The 21,309-nt window shown below is 31.2% G+C and overlaps 2 protein-coding genes and 1 long non-coding RNA gene across 4 annotated transcripts in view; 1 reads left to right on the top strand and 2 right to left on the bottom strand.

Annotated features, from left to right (window-relative positions):
- Window positions 1-14,504, top strand: part of LOC135123301 (uncharacterized) — a 106,821-nt gene extending 92,317 nt beyond the window's left edge. The window contains exons 5-7 of one of the 2 annotated variants that reach the window (XM_064047829.1): window positions 4,021-4,373; window positions 4,493-4,626; window positions 13,201-14,504. In XM_064047829.1, the coding sequence (XP_063903899.1) occupies window positions 4,021-4,373; window positions 4,493-4,626; window positions 13,201-13,341 (628 nt within the window). In that variant the 3' untranslated portion in view covers window positions 13,342-14,504. Of the gene's footprint in view, window positions 1-4,020; window positions 4,374-4,486; window positions 4,627-13,200 lie in introns of both variants that reach the window. The other variant, XM_064047828.1, reaches the window with a different exon arrangement.
- LOC135123305 (putative ATP synthase subunit f, mitochondrial) lies at window positions 14,496-15,311 on the bottom strand. Its single transcript, XM_064047836.1, has 4 exons — window positions 15,160-15,311; window positions 14,997-15,095; window positions 14,767-14,883; window positions 14,496-14,577 (listed from the first exon to the last, which is right to left on the bottom strand). The coding sequence occupies exons 1-4, from the start codon at window positions 15,236-15,238 to the stop codon at window positions 14,549-14,551; spliced, it is 324 nt and encodes a 107-aa protein (XP_063903906.1). The 5' UTR covers window positions 15,239-15,311; the 3' UTR covers window positions 14,496-14,548.
- Window positions 15,312-17,561: 2,250 nt separating this feature from the next.
- On the bottom strand, window positions 17,562-18,354 carry LOC135123288 (uncharacterized). Its single transcript, XR_010279592.1, has 2 exons — window positions 18,141-18,354; window positions 17,562-18,093 (listed from the first exon to the last, which is right to left on the bottom strand). It is a non-coding gene; the product is annotated as an uncharacterized LOC135123288 (long non-coding RNA).
- Between the last annotated feature and the right edge of the window lie 2,955 nt (window positions 18,355-21,309).

Here is a 21,309-nt window from a genome sequence, read left to right as displayed (position 1 = left end):
ACTCGTGTTTTGTTTTTGAAGTAGTTTGAAAGAGTCTCAAGGACCCCATTTGTTTTTGAAGTAGTTTTAAACAATCCCGGGAACCCCTTGTATTTTGTTTTTGAAGTTGTTAAAAGAATCTCGGTGACCCCTTTTGTATTGTTTTTGAAATAGCTTGAAAGAATCTCGGGTACCGCTTGAGTCTGGTTTTTGAAGTAATTTGAAAGAATTTCGGTAACTCTAATTTGTTTTGTTTTTGAAGTAGTTTGAAAGAATCTTGGACCTCTTTTATTTTGTTTTTGAAGTAATTTGTAAGAATCTTGAGGACCACTCGTGTTTTGTTTTTGAAGTAGTTTGAAAGAGTCTTAGGGACCCCATTTATTTTTGAAGTAGTTTTAAACAATCCTGGGAACCCCGTGTATTTTGTTTTAGAAGTTGTTAAAAGAATCTCGGTGACCCCTTTTGTATTGTTTTTGAAATAGCTTGAAAGAATCTCGGGTACTACTTGAGTCTCGTTTTTGAAGTAATTTGTAAGAATTTCGGGAACTCTCATTTGTTTTGTTTTTGAAGTAGTTTGAAAGAAACTAGGAACCCCTTTTATTTTGTTTTTGAACTAATTTGTAAGAATCTCGAGGACCACTCGTGTTTTGTTTTTGAAGTAGTTTGAAAGAGTCTCATTGACGCCATTTGTTTTTGAAGTAGTTTTAAACAATCCCGGGAACCTCTTGTATTTTGTTTTTGAAGTTGTTAAAAGAATCTCGGGGATCCCTTTTGTATTGTTTTTGAAATAGCTTGAAAGAATCTCGGGTACCACTTGAGTCTGGTTTTTGAAGTAATTGGAAAGAATCTTGAGGCCCACTCGTGTTTTGTTTTTGAAGTATTTTGAAAGAGTCTCCGGGAACCCATTTGTTTTTGAAGTTGTTAAAAGAATCTCGGGGACCCCTTTTGTATTGTTTTTGAAATAGCTTGAAAGAATCTTGGGTACAACTTGAGTTTGGTTTTTGAAGTAATTTGAAAGAATTTCGGGAACTCTCATTTGTTTTATTTTTGAAGTAGTTTGAAAGAATCTTAGGACCACTTTTATTTTGTTTTTGAAGTAGTTTGAAAGAGTTTCAGGGACCCCATTTGTTTTTGAAGTAGTTTTTAACAATCCCGGGAACCCCTTGTATTTTGTTTTTGAAGTTGTTAAAAGAATCTCGGAGACCCCTTTTGTATTGTTTTTGAAATAGCTTGAAAGAATCTCGGGTACCACTTGAGTCTGGTTTTTGAAGTAATTTGAAAAAATTTCGGGAACTCTCATTTGTTTTATTTTTGAAGTAGTTTGAAAGAATCTTGGGACCCCTTTTATTTTGTTTTTGAAGTAATTTGTAAGAATCTCGAGGACCAGTTTTAAACAATCCCCGGGAACCTCTTGTATTTTGTTTTTGAAGTTGTTAAAAGAATCTCGGGGATCCCTTTTGTATTGTTTTTTAAATAGCTTGAAAGAATCTCGGGTACCACTTGAGTCTGGTTTTTGAAGTAATTTGAAAGAATTTCGGGAACTCTCATTTGTTTTATTTTTGAAGTAGTTTGAAAGAATCTTGGAATCCCTTTTATTTTGTTTTTGAAGTAATTTGTAAGAATCTTGAGGCCCACTCGTGTTTTGTTTTTGAAGTATTTTGAAAGAGCCTCCGGGAACCCATATGTTTTTGAAGTTGTTAAAGAATCTCCGGGATCCCTTTTGTATTGTTTTTGAAATAGCTTGAAAGAATCTCGGGTACCACTTGAGTCTGGTTTTTGAAGTAATTTGAAAGAATTTCGGGAACTCTCATTTGTTTTATTTTTGAAGTAGTTTGAAAGAATCTTGGGACCACTTTTATTTTGTTTTTGAAGCAATTTGTAAGAATCTTGAGGACCACTCGTGTTTTGTTTTTGAAGTAGTTTTAAACAATCCCGGGAACCTCTTGTATTTTGTTTTTGAAGTTGTTAAAAGAATCTCGGGGATCCCTTTTGTATTGTTTTTGAAATAGCTTGAAAGAATCTCGGGTACCACTTGAGTCTGGTTTTTGAAGTAATTGGAAAGAATCTTGAGGCCCACTCGTGTTTTGTTTTTGAAGTATTTTGAAAGAGTCTCCGGGAACCCATTTGTTTTTGAAGTTGTTAAAAGAATCTCGGGGACCCCTTTTGTATTGTTTTTGAAATAGCTTGAAAGAATCTTGGGTACAACTTGAGTTTGGTTTTTGAAGTAATTTGAAAGAATTTCGGGAACTCTCATTTGTTTTATTTTTGAAGTAGTTTGAAAGAATCTTAGGACCACTTTTATTTTGTTTTTGAAGTAGTTTGAAAGAGTTTCAGGGACCCCATTTGTTTTTGAAGTAGTTTTTAACAATCCCGGGAACCCCTTGTATTTTGTTTTTGAAGTTGTTAAAAGAATCTCGGAGACCCCTTTTGTATTGTTTTTGAAATAGCTTGAAAGAATCTCGGGTACCACTTGAGTCTGGTTTTTGAAGTAATTTGAAAAAATTTCGGGAACTCTCATTTGTTTTATTTTTGAAGTAGTTTGAAAGAATCTTGGGACCCCTTTTATTTTGTTTTTGAAGTAATTTGTAAGAATCTCGAGGACCAGTTTTAAACAATCCCCGGGAACCTCTTGTATTTTGTTTTTGAAGTTGTTAAAAGAATCTCGGGGATCCCTTTTGTATTGTTTTTTAAATAGCTTGAAAGAATCTCGGGTACCACTTGAGTCTGGTTTTTGAAGTAATTTGAAAGAATTTCGGGAACTCTCATTTGTTTTATTTTTGAAGTAGTTTGAAAGAATCTTGGAATCCCTTTTATTTTGTTTTTGAAGTAATTTGTAAGAATCTTGAGGCCCACTCGTGTTTTGTTTTTGAAGTATTTTGAAAGAGCCTCCGGGAACCCATATGTTTTTGAAGTTGTTAAAGAATCTCCGGGATCCCTTTTGTATTGTTTTTGAAATAGCTTGAAAGAATCTCGGGTACCACTTGAGTCTGGTTTTTGAAGTAATTTGAAAGAATTTCGGGAACTCTCAATTGTTTTGTTTTTGAAGTAGTTTTAAACAATCGCGGGAACCCCTTGTATTTTGTTTTTGAAGTTGTTAAAAGAATCTCGGCGACCCCTTTTGTATTGTTTTTGAAATAGCTTGAAAGAATCTAGGGTGCCACTTTAGTCTGGTTTTTGAAGTAATTTGAAAGAATTTCGGGAACTCTCATTTGTTTTGTTTTTGAAGTAGTTTGAAAGAAACTTGGGACCCTTTTTATTTTGTTTTTGAAGTAATTTGTAAGAATCTCAGGGACGGCATTTGTTTTTGAAGTAGTTTTAATCAATCCCGGGAACCCCTTTTATTTTGTTTTTGAAGTTGTTAAAAGAATCTCGGGGACCCCTTTGGTATTGTTTTTGAAATAGCTTGAAAGAATCTCGGGTACCACTTGAGTCTGGTTTTTGAAGTAATTTGAAAGAATTTCGAGAACTCTCATTTGTTTTGTTTTTGAAGTAGTTTGAAAGAATCTTGGGACCCCTTTTATTTTGTTTTTGAAGTAATTTGTAAGAATCTTGAAGACCGCTCGTGTTTTGTTTTTGAAGTAATTTGAAAGAGCCTCAGGGACCCCATTTGTTTTGGATGTAGTTTTAAACAATCCCGTGAACCCCTTGTATTTTGTTTTTGAAGTTGTTTGAAAGTATTTCAGGGACCCCTTGTGCCGCTCTAGTGTACCATGGCTATTTCCAGCCCTTAAAAGCACCCATAAGTTTTGGTTGTACTTCATTTTTATTGTTGAATTAATATTAATAGTGTGATAGTATTCATTTGTTTAGCAGCGTTGCCAAATGTACAGGACGCCTGATAAGCGATCAAGTGTACACTCACTCAATATACGTTAGCTCAACTAGCGATTTTTTTAATTGTAATAATTTTCACCATTTGACTCAATTAAGAATCTTTTAAAAATGGGTGCATAGCGCGTCCGTATATGGGTGCCTTAACGATAGTGATGTAAATTAACTGTATATCAGTGTAGACGCTAAAACCGCTTTTTTTCCTTCAAGCCCCGGCCGAGACGACGGCGAGGACTACATCCCCGACTTCACGGGCAACAGCCCCTGGTGCAACCTCCAGATCGTGAAGGGCGGCAAAGGCGGCGCCGGAATGGCGCGACGGGTTGATCTCTCGTGCACGAACTGCGGCACACAAACCACGACGATATGGCGGCGGAACATGAAAGGGGAGATGGTGTGCAACGCGTGCGGCCTCTACTACAAACTCCACGGCATAGACAGGCCGCACACGATGCGGAGGGACACGATACACACGAGACGTAGACGTCCCAAGGCGGCAGAGGCGAGGAACGAGAAGGACAAGTGCAGGGAGTACGGAGGCGGAGTTAACAGTCAGTTTAAAGGTGGGTGGGGCTTGTTTGATGGCAAGTGATACGTCACGAGTGTGTGGTGGTGTCTCAAGTTGCGTAATAAGAACATTACGATTGAGTGATGATTGTAATACAGGAATGTTTAGTTTTAGCACCGAAAAAAGGACCAGCCTGTGTGGAAAGTACAGATACAGAGGATATGTTGAGCGCATTAAGGAGGCAGATACAGCCGCATCTGGTGATGGCGTTACAGGGACATAAAAATACAGCCTACCCGCATTTACAAGTGAGTGGTAAAGGTTTATTGTTGTACAAAGTTACTGGTTTTTGTACCGTATTTATCTCTTCTTCTGTATTGTTCTTCTTTGGTCTTAAGACAGACTGTGTATGGTTTTCTTTAACATAATTCCATCCAACATGATATCTGTATCTTCAATAGTTTATAGTGAAAATTTAAGATTGGTCCAATTTTGGTTTTATTAAGCAACTTTTGACGTATTTCTAACTTTGTTTGAAATCGTCTAAACTCTTTAAATAGAGCGTAGAAATGTTCCTTGAAAAGGTCCTCAAAGGTGCTATCTACAAATAACATAAAAAATATAGCCTTCTATTAAAAAAATACATATGACGTTATTGACTTGTTTCAGTCAATTTATTCCATGAGTAGTTTGCACACTAAATGTTCACATTCATATTTTTGTGACGTCACAGAAGTTTTGACTCCCACCTCCTCCTGTTACACTTTTCATAGATTCCTTTAAAACTCTACAGGAGAAAAATATTATAGTAATCAAATTAAAAAAAAAATGTGTAATGGTGATATGATTGTCAACTGGTTATCTACCAAAGAGAAAAATGCTTTTCGAAAAATCAAAATATCAAGAAATTTAAAAATCTAAAATTTTAAAAATCTACTAATTGTAAAAACGAAACATTGAAAGATCCAGCAAATGAAATATCAAAAAGAAAATCGTATTGAAAAATTAAAAAATCCAAAAATTGAAATGTGAATCATTGACAAATCGAAAAACTAAAAAATCATAAAAACCGAGAAATCCAGAAATCGGAATTGAAACATTTAAACTTGCGAGAACTTGAAATATCAAAAGATCAAGAAATCGAGAAATCGAAACATAAAAAAAAATTAATGAATTTGAAAAAACTGAAAAATGAAAATATGGAAAAATTGAGAAATCGAAAATGTAAAATTTAAATCATCAACAGAAAAACTAAACTTTGAAAAATCTAAAAATCTGAAATTAAAAAAAAATCGACGATTTAAAGAATCGAAAAACTAGACAATCCCAAAACTGATGTGTCAAAATTCAAAAGATCGACAAATCGAGTATTCGAAAAATTGAAACATTTAAACTAAAAAACCAAAAAAAAGAGAAATCGAAACATCAAAGAAATGAAAAATGAGGAAATCGAAATATCTAAATTTTATAAAATTGAAAAATTCAAAATTAAAACATTTAAATTAAACGAACACGATAAATCGAAATATGGAAAAATAAAAACAAGAAATTTCGAAAAATTAAAGATTTTAAAAATGAAAAATTGAGAAATCGAAACATCAAAAAATAATATATTATAATACGAGTATTAAAATCTAAAATTTAAAAAACCAAAAAAATGAAAATATCGAAAAATTAACATCCAGAAATTGAAAAATTCCCTAAAAGAAATGTTGAAAATGTAACATTTAAATAATCAAAAAAACTAAAAACAAAATAGGAAAACTAGAAACCGAGAAATCGAGAATTCTGAAATTTAAAAAATCGGAAAAACTGGAAAATCCTAAAACTGAAATGTCAAAATTCAAAAGATCGACAAATCGAGAATTCGAAAAATCGAAAAATTCAAAATTGAAACACAAACTAAAAAAAATACTCCCCTATATAAATCGAAAGATTGAAAATCTGAAAAATCTAAGTGTCCAATCGAAAACATCGATAAATCGAAATAATCCAAAATCGAAAAATTCAAAATTGAAACCTTTAAATTAAAAAAAAAAATAAATCCAAATATTCAAAGATTTTAAAAATGAAAGATCGAGAAATCGAAACATAGAAAATGTAAAATTTAATTAATTAAAAAACTAAAAAAACCTGAAAAACTAGAAATGGAGAAAAGGAGAAGTCGAAAAATCTGAAATTTAAAAAACATCGAAGAGTTAAAAATTCGAAAAATTAGAAAATCCCAAAACTAAAATGTCAAAATTCAAAAGCTCAACAGATCTACAAATTCGAACAATCGAAAAATTCTAAATTGAAACATTCAAACAAACAAAAAGAAATCGAAACATCAAAAAAGTGGAACATGGAGAAATCGAAATATCTAAATTTTATCAAATTGAAAAATTCAAAATTGAAACATTTAAATTAAACAAACACGATGAATCGAAATATTGAAAAATCTAATCAAGAAATCTCGAAAAATTAAAGATTTTAAAAATGAAATGTTGAAAATTGAGAAATCGAAAATGTAACAATTAAATAATCAAAAAACTAAAAACAAAAAAGGAAAACTAGAAACCGAGAAATCGAGAATTCTGAAATTAAAAAATCGAAGAGTTAATGAATCGAAAAACTAGAAAATCCCAAAACTGAAAAATTCAAAATTGAAATATAAACTAAAATAAAAATATAAATCGAAGGATTGAAAAACCGAAAAATCTAAAAGTGACAAATCGAAAGATCGAGAAATCGAAAAATTCAAAATTGAAAGCTTCAAATTAAAAATGCACGATAAATGGAAATATTGAAAAACCGAAAAATCAAAGACTTTGAAAATGAAAGATCGAGAAATCGAAACATTAAAAAAATCTAAAATTGAAAATATCGAAAAATTGACAAAATCCAGAAACTGAAAAAATCCCTAAAATAAAATGTTGAAATTTGAGAAATCGAAAATATAAAATTTAATTAACCAAAAAACTAAAAAAAAAACAGAAACTAGAAATTGAAAAGTCGAAAAATCTGAAATTTAAAAAAAACGAAGAGTTAATGGACCGAAAAACTAGAAAATTTCAAAACTGAAATGTCAAAATTCAAAAGATCGACAAATCGAGTATTCGAAAAATTCAAAATTGAAACATTTAAACTAAAAAACTAAATAACAGAGAAATCGAAACATCAAAAAAGTGAAAAATTGAGAGAAATCGAAATATCTACATTTTATAAAATTGGAAAATTCCAAACTGAAACATTTAAATTAACCAAACACAATAAATAGAAATATTGAAAAATCAAAATAAGAAATTTCGAAAAATGACAGTTAAGAAATCGAACCATCAAAAAAAAACTAAAATTTAAAAAACGGAAAAATGCAAATATCGAAAAATTGAAACATACAAGAAATTGAAATGTTGAAAAACCGAAACTGGTAATTTCGAGAAATCGAAACATCAAAAAAAATCTAAAATTTAAAAAACAGAAAAATGAAAATATCGAAAAATTGACAAATCCAGAAACTGAAAAATTTCCTAAAATGAAATTTTGAAAATTGAGGAATCAAAAATGTAACATTTAAATAATCAAAAAACTAAAAACAAAATCGGAAAACTAGAAACCAGGAAATCGAGAAGTCTAAAATTTAAAAAAATCGAAGAGTTAATGAATCAAAACTTGAAAAATTCCCTAAATTGATATGTTAAAAAATTGACAAATCGAACACTTGAAAAATCGAAAGATCGAAACATCAAAAATCAGAAGAACCGAAAAATTCTGAATTGAGAAATCCCAAAACTGAAATGTCAAAAAATCCAGAAATCGATATTGGAAAATTCAAAAATCGAAATAGCCCAAAATCGAAAAATTCAAAATGAAACATTGAACTTTAAAAAACAAACAGGCTAAATCGAAATATTGAAAAATCGAAACTGGAAAAATTGAGATGAGAAATGGAAAAATGGAAAAATCAAAAATTTTAAAAATGAAAGATCGAGAAATCGAAACATCAAAAAAACGAATTAAATTTAAAACACCGAAAAATGAAAATATCGAATAAATTCACATCCAGAAATTGAAAAATTCCCTAAAAGAAATGTTGAAAATGTAACATTTAAATAATCAAAAAAACTAAAAACAAAATAGGAAAACTAGAAACCGAGAAATCTAGAATTCTGAAATTTAAAAAATCGGAAAAACTGGAAAATCCTAAAACTGAAATGTCAAAATTCAAAAGATCGACAAATCGAGAATTCGAAAAATCGAAAAATTCAAAATTGAAACACAAACTAAAAAAATACTCCCCTATATAAATCGAAAGATCTAAGTGTCCAATCGAAAACATCGATAAATCGAAATAATCCAAAATCGAAAAATTCAAAATTGAAACCTTTAAATTAAAAAAAAAATAAATCCAAATATTCAAAGATTTTAAAAATGAAAGATCGAGAAATCGAAACATAGAAAATGTAAAATTTAATTAATTAAAAAACTAAAAAAAACCTGAAAAACTAGAAATGGAGAAAAGGAGAAGTCGAAAAATCTGAAATTTAAAAAACATCGAAGAGTTAAAGATTCGAAAAATTAGAAAATCCCAAAACTAAAATGTCAAAATTCAAAAGCTCAACAGATCTACAAATTCGAACAATCGAAAAATTCTAAATTGAAACATTCAAACAAACAAAAAGAAATCGAAACATCAAAAAAGTGGAACATGGAGAAATCGAAATATCTAAATTTTATCAAATTGAAAAATTCAAAATTGAAACATTTAAATTAAACAAACACGATGAATCGAAATATTGAAAAATCTAATCAAGAAATCTCGAAAAATTAAAGATTTTAAAAATGAAATGTTGGAAATTGAGAAATCGAAAATGTAACAATTAAATAATCAAAAAACTAAAAACAAAATAGGAAAACTAGAAACCGAGAAATCGAGAATTCTGAAATAAAAAAATCGAATAGTTAATGAATCGAAAAACTAGAAAATCCCAAAACTGAAAAATTCAAAATTGAAATATAAACTAAAAAAAAAAATATAAATCGAAGGATTGAAAAACCGAAAAATCTAAAAGTGACAAATCGAAAGATCGAGAAATCGAAAAATTCAAAATTGAAAGCTTCAAATTAAAAATGCACGATAAATGGAAATATTGAAAAACCGAAAAATCAAAGACTTTGAAAATGAAAGATCGAGAAATCGAAACATTAAAAAAATCTAAAATTGAAAATATCGAAAAATTGACAAAATCCAGAAATTGAAAAAATCCCTAAAATAAAATGTTGAAATTTGAAAAGTCGAAAAATCTGAAATTAAAAAAAAAACGAAGAGTTAATGATCCGAAAAACTAGAAAATCCCAAAACTGAAATGTCAAAATTCAAAAGATCGACAAATCGAGTATTCGAAAAATCGAAAAATTCATAATTGAAACATTTAAACTAAAAAACTAAATAACAGAGAAATCGAAACATCAAAAAAGTGAAAAATTGAGAGAAATCGAAATATCTACATTTTATAAAATTGGAAAATTCCAAACTGAAACATTTAAATTAACCAAACACAATAAATAGAAATATTGAAAAATCAAAATAAGAAATTTCGAAAAATGACAGTTAAGAAATCGAACCATCAAAAAAAACTAAAATTTAAAAAACGGAAAAATGCAAATATCGAAAAATTGAAACATACAAGAAATTGAAATGTCGAAAAACCGAAACTGGTAATTTCTAGAAATCGAAACATCAAAAAAAATCTAAAATTTAAAAAACAGAAAAATGAAAATATCGAAAAATTGACAAATCCAGAAACTGAAATTTTGAAAATTGAGGAATCAAAAATGTAACATTTAAATAATCAAAAAACTAAAAACAAAATCGGAAAACTAGAAACCAGGAAATCGAGAAGTCTAAAATTTAAAAAAATCGAAGAGTTAATGAATCAAAACTAGAAAATCCCAAAAGTGAAATGTCAAAATTTAAAAGATCGAGAATTCGAAAAATTCAAAATTGAAAAATCCAAACTTGAAACCTTTAAATTAAAAAAAACACGACAAATCGAAATATGTATTGAAAAATCGAAACTGGAAATCTCGAGAAATTGAAAAATCGAAACATCAAAAATCCCTAAAATAAAATGTTGAAAATTGAGAAACCGAAGATGTAAAATTTACTTTTTAATCAAAAAACTAAAAAAAGAACAGACAGACTGGAAATTGAGAAATCTAAAAACCTAAAAATTTAAAAAAAATCGAAGAGTTAATGATTCGAAAACTGGAAAATCCCAAAACTGAAATGTCAAAATTCAAAAAATCGACAAATCGAGTATTCGAAAATCGACAAATTCAAAATTGAAACATTTAAATTAAACAAACTTGTTATATCGAAATATTGAAAAAACAAAACAAGAAATCTCCAAGAATTAAAGATTTTAAAAATGAAAGATTGAGATATCGAAACAAAAAAAATCTAAAATTGAAAAAACCAAAAAATGGAAATATCGAAAAATTGAAACATGCGAGAAATTGAAATATCAAAGGATCGAGAAATCGAGAAGTCGAAAAATTGAAAATCAAAATAACCAAAAATCGAAAAATTCAAAATTGAAACATTTAAATTAAAAAACAGAATACATCGAAACATTGAAAAATCGGAAAACCAAAAATTTTTAGAAAGATCGTGAAATCGAAACATTAAAAAAAAATCTAATTAAATTTTTAAAAAATTAAAATATGTTAAAAAACTGACAAATCGAACACTTGAAAAATCGAAAGATCGAAACATCAAAAATCAGAAGAACCGAAAAATTCTGAATTGAGAAATCCCAAAACTGAAATATCGAAAAATTTACAAACAGGCTAAATCGAAATATTGAAAAATCGAAACTGGAAAAATTGAGATGAGAAATGGAAAAATGGAAAAATCAAAAATTTTAAAAATGAAAGATCGAGAAATCGAAACATCAAAAAAACTAATTAAATTTAAAACACCGAAAAATGAAAATATCGAATAAATTGACATCCAGAAATTGAAAAATTCCCTGAAATGAAATGTTGAAAATTGAGAAATCTAAAATGTAAAATTTAAATAATCAAAAGATTAAAAAATCAGGAAACTAGAAATCGAGAAATCAATCTAAAATTTAAAAAAAATCTAAAAGGTAAAGAATCGAAAAACTAGAAAATCCCAAAAGTGAAATGTCGAAATTCAAAATTGAAACATTTAAACTAAAAAAAAAAAACGATAAATCGAAATGTTAAAAAAATCGAAAAACTGAAAAATCAAAAACTTTAAAAATCTACAAATTGAAAAAATCAAACATCGAAAGAACCAGCAAATGAGACATCGAAAAACCGAAAAATCCAGAAATTGAAAAATTGATAAATCGAAGACTTGAAAAATCGAGGAATCGAAAAATTGAAACATGCGAAAAAATTTAATATATATCAAAAGATCCGAGAAATCAAGAAGTCGAAATAACCCAAAATCGAAAAATTCAAAATTGAAACATTTAAATTAAAAAACACGAATCGAAACTGGAAATCTCGAGAACTCGAAAGATTAAGAAATAAAAAAAGTTAAAAATCCAAAAATCAAAGATTTTAAAAACGAAAGATCGAGAAACCGAAAACTAAAAAATCTGAAAAACTATAAATCGAGAAATCAATCAGAAATTAAAAAAAAAATTAAAAGTTGAAGAATCGAAAAACTAGAAAAACCCAAAACTAAAATGTCGAAACTCAAAAGAGAGTACGTTATTTTATAAAATTTAAATAAATTTACTGTTGTAAAATTCGGAGATGACGTCATTCTATTGTTGATGGGGATGACCAGACAAATTTTGGTTAGCATTTTACCATCCATGATATCCCTAATGTACATACAAAATTATCTGTTTAATAAAAATGTCTACAAACAGACGGAAACGGGAGATCTATTTCTTCGTACTCTAGGGGTCATGAAACGTCATGAAAGCAGCCAGCTTACGCTCCGGAAATAAAAAAATCGCAATGCTTTACATATGAACTTTGCACGTTATTGTAGTAAAAAATAAAGTATTCATTTCATTCTTAAAATTAAATAAATTTGTTTGCAAAATTGTTAAATATTCTTTGTTGCTTGTTTTCACATATTAAAGCTTGAATTTTACAAAGTTTGACAACAAAGTTAAAATTTTGTATGCAGCTCGGTGAAAAAAAGCTTATTTGTATTCCCGAGCGTATTCTAATCAGTTCAATTATTTCACAATGAAGCCAATTGCTGTCGGAAATATTTAATGAATGATCTTGGTTCTTCAAGAGAACCAATTTAATTCAGTTTTTCATTTATTCTTTTTTTGTTTGAAAACTTTGTCACATTTTTTGTATTCCTGTTTTTATTATGAAAACAATATTTTGAGTAAACTTTTCTTTTATTTCACTTCTGTTTGTTCTCAGTTCTAATAAATAATCTTCGAATTGTTAATATACTTTGTAATTAACCTCAGTGCACTTATTAATCGAATAAACTCCTTTAGTAAGCTGTGGAATTTATTTTTAAAATAATTATGTTGGTATTGCAGCTATTTGCCTTTATTTGACAGTTATTTGACCATAACTGTCAAACTGAACAAGGAACGCTTTGATGTTGCCAACATCATTATTAATAATAAGTTGCACAGCCTACTAAACGAGTTTTTTTTTTCGATCAATCCAGTCTATGACTAAACAAAATATATAATGGACTTAGAACACATGACTTCAAATTAGTGTTAAGTAATTCTATGTCTTAAGTAAAATTGAATTCATTTTATAAAATTACATTAATACTTACATCTCTTTTGAAACAAAATTCTGTAAAACTGGTTACAAAAAGAATCTAAATTTGATGTTTTAATTTGGTGTGCGATTAATAGTGATGAATGTTTCAGGCAGCGAATTTTGCCCAGTTCTTGCCGACCGGGGGCTCCCCTGGAGGGTCGGCCCCCGAAGCCGAATCCGACGAGGAGAGCATAGCGGACCTCCCATTGAACCTCGTCTCCACCCAAATGACAGAAACGGAAAGTCATTGAAACGATTACCAGTGATACCAACTACTTAACTAGATACGTACAGAACAAAGCTTGGTTAAATTAAAGTGCACCTAACTCGGATTTTTTAATTACGTTAGGTTAAGTTTGATTACTTATACGGAGCTCTCTTGATTTTCTCTACCCAGTTCTTTGTAGATATTTATTTATTTTTTATTTTATAATTCAGTACTTATTTAAATGATTAATACTCAGTTCTGTTATTAACTTGAATTTTTCTGTTTGTTTTTCACCAAATGTGATATTTTCCATGGACGCATTATTACCAGTACGACACCGTAACCAAACTTTTTGCTTAAAGCCAGTAGTACCTTGTGTATTTTATTATTTTTTTAGTTTGTAATCAATACTCAGTATTTTAAGCGATCTTGACAGTTATCGAAATTCGACCAAAATACTCATTTATTCTCTTATTTTGATGTGATGCAATTAATCTTAGTAATAATATTAAAATACTCTTTGATGGTTGATTTTTCATAAACTTAATAAACTGTTGTACGAGTTATTAATAATTTTGTAGTTTTTTTTAGCTGTTAGGTTTTTATATACATATGATTGTATTTAAGCTTTTTCTTTGGCGCGCCCCTTGTTTTGCTCTGTGATTATTTAACAGTTGCAAGCACGTACTACTCAGTATTATTAAATAATTACAGATCAATCGGTTAGATCTAGACGTAACCTGGTAGTATTAACATTATGAGTGATATTTCTTTTAATTTTTAACCCAGTTTTAATAATTAACTTATTAAATCCAAAATCAGTATTTTATACTTTTTTTTTTATTTTTTACTAAGCTGTATTGCCTTAGATTTTAGTTGTGTTATTTTATTACGTTTTAATTCGGCAGCTATGCCCGCAGCTTGATAAATTGCCGTAAATGTTGCCCTTGTTCTGAAAATTGTTGATTTTTGTTGGAACTCGAGTGAGTGGTTGTGATAATCTTGTTGCGAACGGGCGCGACCTCGGCCCGCACAGTGACCGAGCTCGCGGCCATCTGGCGTGTTTGATTTTTCTACATTTTTGTCTATTTTTCTCATATATATTTTGTAAAGAGTGTTTTCTTAAAAATAACTGTAACGTATTAACAAATTGGCTAATAGAATTTTAGAATATTTTTTTACAAATAAACGCTGCAATTACTTAAAGACTTTATTCAGTAAACCCAACTACAGCGCATGCGAAAAAATCCTTAGTGGTACTTGTAGTTCTTGTGACGGCCTGTAACAACAGATTAACATTAAGAGTTTAGTAGGCGTGGCTATCGCTATCTATTAATCTTGATACAACATACAGGAACCCTATTCTTGGTGACAACTAAAGAAAACTAAATTTTACCAAAACTAGTCAAAATGTAATTGTCAAATTTTTTAAATATAAAATGGTGTGGAAAAAAATTGTGATACGTACTCAACTTCTGGGAATTAATCAAGTAGAAGAAGACCATTGCTCCACTCACGACCTGCAAGAATGGGGCGATTCCAGCCCGCTTTGGTTGCACGTACTTATGCTGCCATCTCCACCAAGCTGTACAACACAAGTTAACATTTATTAAATCAGAAATCTTTCCTTGTGGCGCCGCCACTGGTCGCAATCAATATGAATAAATTTCTCGATTTATTAAAAAAATTCGTTCTCACCCCTGCTCACTGCCCCTACCATGGCCTGGGGCGACTTATTCCTGCGCGCCAACCAAGACCCAATTTCTCCAAGCTTCACTTGTGCGAAAGGAGTATCCGCTGAAATTGATTATGTAATTTAAGGTTAGGTTCATACCGTGAATACACCACAAAATATTTATACCTTTTCCATAAAAACGCGCTGGGTCGTACGGACCATGGACCTTCGGGTTGTACTCGGCTGGATAATCCCCAAAACCCATTTTGTGACAAAATTCCACGAACTCCCAACCACCAGACAAACGTCAAAATTGAGAATTGGAGCTAGCAGCGCTGCCAACACAACGAAATTGACAAAATTGACATCGATGTTCACACAGAATTGTTCAAGTTTCGACAGAGATAATCTGTGGTTTTTGTTGAAAAAAAAAAATGCATAGAAAATGACTAACAAAACTTCGCATAATAATCTGAGTTAGATAGAAAATTACACATATTAGACTGCTATCGTTTGTTCTTCATGAGATAATTTTTTAACAACTCAAATTCTTTATCAAGAATAAGTTAAAAAACTTGATTATTTTAAATTGAATTGTAAAGTCGCGATCTTTTCTATAGAACCACTCCCTAGTGTAAATTTTCAAAATTTGTTTGGTGTAAGTGACCTTGACGGGTTTCTGGGGGAAACATATGTCATTTTTCGTTCTTTTTCGTTCTTTTGCGTCCTTTTTCGTCCTTCATCATCTTTTTTCGTCCCTTTTCGACCTTATTATCCTTTTTCGTCCTTACTACCACCATAAAATTTTAATTATGTTGCCAACTGAAAAAAAACACAGATTTAAAATTTACTATGGAAAACTTCCAAATTGAAAACTGCAGAAAATTTTCCATTTGGAAAATCGATCTCCATTTAGGTATACATTATTTTTGTCAGAAATTGTTACGATATAATTTTTTCCGTTGTCTTTATTCATTTAAGATTCACCAAAAAAACCCCTAAGATTCAAAATTTGCTGAAAATTTTCTACAGAAGAAACTTTTTCGGTAAATTTAAAATTATTCTCGAAAAATTAATTTTGCCCATCAAAGTATAAGTTTCTTAATAAAAAAAAAAATCGCCATTTATTTAAAACCCATCGAAAAACTGCTAGATTGAAAATTAAGAAAAATTTTACGGATCATTGTCTCCACTAGAAATTTTTTTAAATCCAAAATTCGAAATATCAAAATTTTTGGAATCTGTATAGATATTTGTTTGGCCGCAATTATCACGATTTTTAAAAAGTTATCATTGTATTTTATTTATTACGTTATTTATTTATTATATCGTTTTATTTTGTTTGTATTATTTATTTATTTGCATATTTTGAAACGTCATTATTTTTCAATGTATATTTTTGTTCAAGATCTGTCGAAAAAAACTCCAAATTTATTTTTTATAGAAGTTATTCCACTTTTGACAATAGTTAAATAAGTTTTCAGTTTCTTGTTATGAAAAGATTTCGTATATTAAAAAAAAAATGTACAAAATATAAGCCCCGCCCGCCCACCCCCTCGCAATTGTGATGATTTTTTCTTCATAGTGAGCCGAGGGCGGAGCTTAGTTGCAAAATTCTTATTTCTCTGTAAGAAATTACCATGTGAAATATGTTCTTGAAACAGTAAAATTTTGCAAAAACCTATGGATTTGGTAATTAAACAAATAAAAAATTCATTATAATTGAGATCTGGACTTTTTTTAGTTACTTATAGTTTTATTTGAACAACACGATAGTTAAATATGTTTTTAAATAGTTTCTTGTTCGGGAAAGATTTCGTGTATTAAAAAAAAAATGTACAAAATATGAAGCCCGCCCACCCACCCCCTCCATATTGAGATGAAACAAGTTAAGAACTGCTAATTTCCAGCTAATCGATTTGGGATGTGGACCAAAAGACGCAGGTTAGCTCACTGTTAAACCTTAAACTGTCTGAGTAAATTTTCAGTTTTACTTCACTACAATTTTTTGTCGTGATCATGTAACGCGATCAACAAGTGTGTAAGAGAGAAATGTAAGAAGGTGTAACCGACTAACCGAAACCATTTTCATCAATCAATAATAATCAACGAAAAACTTCACCAACAAACCAAAACAGAACATCATAAACATAAACTAACAATTTCTTCTCTAAAGTCGCGATCTTTTCTATAGAACCTCTCCCTAGTGTAAATTTTCAAAATTTGTTTGGTGTAAGTGACCTTGACGGGTTTCTGGGGGAAACATATGTGTCAAAAATTTGACAGGTTAGATGGCCCCATTGTCAATGTAGATATTTTATTTTAATAAATGGATGAACAGAACATACAGTCTGTACCGGATACAGTGCGGCATAGCTAAGGGCAACCGAAACATTCGTGTTGTGCTAATTTCGATTGCCATATCAACTGCCGCTACCAATTGCGTTCGGCGTAAAGTACTAGATGACAGGGCTACCAACTTGACTTTTTATCGAGTGGTTCCGTAGAAATGACCGCTACTGTAGATAATATTCTCCTTTAAATTTATGGACATAAATTTTTCCAAGTGAACAAAAAAAAATCACACATATAATACTTTTACTTTATTATTATAAATCACATTCCTATAAAGTTAACAACCAAAAATTTTAATTTACTTAATTTATAATTTCATGCTGGATAATTCCATTGTCACCTCTGAAATCGACCACATACCAGGTGGCTCTGTGGCCAATTTAGAATCCGGTACTGGACAAGAGCAGAATATCGGACTATAGTCCACTACTGCAAACTCTCTATTGTCAGTGTACTGCTTTTGCAGTACCTTCACTCCAACAGAAGCACTGACTTTGGATATATCATCAAACAGTTGTTTCAATTGTTCATCACTTTCTGGTAATGGATAGATTGGTTTCTTGCTTTGGCTACCTTTTTCAAAATAATCAGATGTTCGGTCCTTTCTTTTGTAAAAAACTCGCCAAACGCAAGAGGGATGGAGATTTCTTTTGAACCCAACGACATTTTCTATCGTAACCTCTGCAAAGCACGTGCGCAAAAAACTACCCTTGGCCTGGTCTCGCTGGATTTCAAACACACATCCCATGTAGTGAGGCAATTCCTCTAAAATATTTATACATTAAAAGGCAGACACATGTATTAAAACTTACTATTATTAAGATCTGGATAATTTACTTCTATTTGTAATAATTGAGAAGACATCTATTACTGCTTAAAATGGCGGACACAAGACACCAAGATTCGATCGCATTTACCTAACTGGAATTGACCAGTAAAGTAAGGTTAGAATTTAGAATGCGCGGCAGTTCATAATTCAAAAATTCTACTATGGGTTTCTTATGGGAGCTTGATTTTACAGACAAAATACGCCGCATAGGTAAAAATCTTAACTAGTTCATGCTACAAGCGATAAAGACTGTACAATTATCTTCCTATTACTAAAGGTTTAACTATATAAAAAGCTTCTGTTAAAGAAATATTGCAAATTAAAAACAGCTCTATCCATCGAAGTAACGTACATCGTTTCTAACGTCTTGCGCATGAGTGAAACAGAAAATCCAGAAACCCTTGGGAAAGAAAAAGAACGCGAATATTTTGCGCTACTAGTGACGTTTAGATCGTGAAAATCCCCAAAATATGACAGTTGATTTCGTACTTTAATCACAACAAACAATCATAATCAATTTTTGGGTGATACTATTTCTGTGATATTAATTCACATTAGGTTGTATATGTCTGTGTTATTAGGAAGGCAATTATGCACATGCGCACAAGCTAAGTTGAAAAAAAAAAGGCAAGTGTGTCCATTTTGTTCTGGTGAAAAAACCAGCTTTGTAAATGAATAAACATAGTAAATGATATTAAGAGAACACTGTCCTTCTTCCAAACCCACACATATTAAGAGGTTATGGGCACAGAACTACAGCTTTAGAAAGTAGCAGTGAATTTGAAAAGTAGTGGAAATTTTAGTGTCGGGATTAATCGAAAGTCGGTTTGGTCGGGGCAAGATGATGCCGGTTGTTGGTCAACCTTACGTGAAACCGTTCGATGGCACTACAAGCTTTTCAAATTGGCTCTGCCGAACGAAAATATGTGTGGAGCAGAAGTCAGCGGAAAAAGCTCTGGATGAAAGGATCTCTGAGGTAGACGAAGAGTTTCGAAAAGCGGATATTAAAGCCCGAAACATAATCGTGCAATCTGTAGCTGACAATGTACTGGAAATGATTAGAGAAAAGAATACAGCTCGGGAAATGATCAAAACCCTGAAAGCAATATATGAAAGAGAAGAAATTGCGTCAAGAATTGATTTACAAAAGAAATTCAGAAATCTGGTGATGCGAGATGGCGGCAGCGTAAAAGACTTTTTAATGGAGTTTGACAGAGTTCTGTACGAATTAAAGCAAGCTGGTGGAAAAATGGACGACGATGAGGTGATAATACAAATGTTATCTGCGATGCCAAATGATTATAGAGCCGTTGTAACGTCCATTGACATTCTATTTAGTAAGGATCCAAAATCAATAAGTCTTGAATTCGTCAAAAGGAAGCTTTTAGAAGAAGAACGAAGAAGTCAATGCGAGCCCACAAATACAGAGCGTACAGAGTCAGGTCAAGCATTTTCAGCAACGTTTTCAAAGTCGAAGACCCACCCTAGATTTAATAATGGTTATAATGGTAAGAAATTTCATTATGACAACCGAGTGGGAAATGCCAGCCATTTGGTGAAGGTGAAAAATGGTGGTAGTTCTAGTGCTGGACAAGGACAAGCACAATTCGAATCTAGGGGAAATTTTAGTGGTAAATGTTACCAGTGTGGCGGGAGAGGACACAGGCGCTCCGAGTGTCCAACATAGATTTTAACCTTATACTCTACTAGATGCGCAACTGCGTCGCGTAAAGTGAAGCCTATGGCGGCCATTTGTCAAAGAGGCAAAATACTGTAGAATCGTATTACGGTAATGGTGAAAGTAAGGGTAAAATATTATTTATTTGTTCTAAGGAAATCAGGTGCACATTTTATTGTTAGCTTGCCAATCCTGACATACAACAAAAGTACATATAACTTAAAATATACTACAAATGTTACGTTATTGAGGAAAAATAATTAAAATAGTTTTCCAATTCTTACATAAATCAGAAGTCATTAAAATAAAAAAAAAATACCTAAGCAGTAAATACGTGCCAGGACGCACCAAATAATCACTTTCAGTGAAAGGGTCACTACACAATTTACTGGCTTTTGTTGGTGTAAATTTTTTTCTTTTCATTACTCTAACCCACTGTTCCAAGAGCTTTTCATTTTTCAGGGGAAATCCAAAGACAAAATCACATAATAAAAAGACAAACCGATTTAGCAATCCACCGCAAATTACCCAAAAAACCGGACGTTTCCTCCTGGTTTAAACCGATTTGTACACCCAAATGCGGAACACGATGCCGGCATATTTCGCTTTTAATAAACCAACACTTTTTGGAACTATACTTTAATTCATATATACATATATATAGCATATATTTAGCACTATTTTCCTAATATATTACCAAGCGATCATACATTGACAGCAATGTTTGGCCTTTCTGACAAATGGCGGCCACTCGACCTTGAAGCTTCACTTCTCTCTGCAGCGCAGGGTTAGGTAGTCGGGTATCTAGGTAACTTAATTTAACATCTATGGTGTCCAAGCAGAAAGCTAACTTCGCATGCACACTTGACAGATGAACAACATGGCGGTCGTAAATATAACCCCAAAAGTAACGACAGTTACGATATTGCATTTTTGACTCAAAAGAATAATGACAAGACTGAATGGCCCAAAAATGTAAGAGAAATAACGTTTGTCGTAGATAGTGGAGCAACTAGTCACCTAGTAAAGCGTGAGTTTTTAAATTATGTAACTTCAGTTCCAGACAAATACATGTGGCCAAAGAGGGTGAAGCAGTCAATGCTAAATATTGTGGAGATTTGGCAGTTACCACGATGAATGACATGAAATTGACACTCCTAAATGTCCAAGTGTGTGATGAACTATCCTTCAACTTGATGTCTGTCAAATGTATGGAAGAAAAAGGACTCACTGTAAGATTTGAAAACAAACAAGTCGTTGTTTTCAAGAATAAAAACATAATTTTGAGAGGTGAACGTGTTGGAGGACTGTATCTGGTAAAACTAAACCTTCATGAAATTGAACATGCAAGCACTGTGATTGAGACGTCTGATCTATGGCATCGACGCATGGGACATTCAAGTAAATATCCCGTAAAAGACGTTTGTGAAGTTTGTCTTCAGGGGAAACAGACAAGATCACCATACTTAAAAAC

The sequence above is a fragment of the Zophobas morio genome, unplaced genomic scaffold (genome assembly GCF_036711695.1).
Source record: "Zophobas morio isolate AGI-343-1 ecotype UQ-CSIRO unplaced genomic scaffold, CSIRO_AGI_Zmor_V1 ptg000006l, whole genome shotgun sequence".
NCBI classification, from domain to species: Eukaryota; Metazoa; Arthropoda; class Insecta; order Coleoptera; family Tenebrionidae; genus Zophobas; species Zophobas morio.
This window is presented reverse-complemented; position numbering and strand designations above follow the sequence as displayed.

Coding starts and splice junctions, on each gene's coding strand:
- LOC135123305 (XM_064047836.1), bottom strand. CDS start 15,238: ATGGGTTTTGGGGATTATCCAGCCGAGTACAACCCGAAGGTCCATGGT. Junction 14,884..14,996: donor GGTAGGGGCAGTGAGCAGGG/GTGAGAACGAAT, acceptor TGTGTTGTACAG/CTTGGTGGAGATGGCAGCAT. Junction 14,578..14,766: donor GATTAATTCCCAGAAGTTGA/GTACGTATCACA, acceptor CTGTTGTTACAG/GCCGTCACAAGAACTACAAG.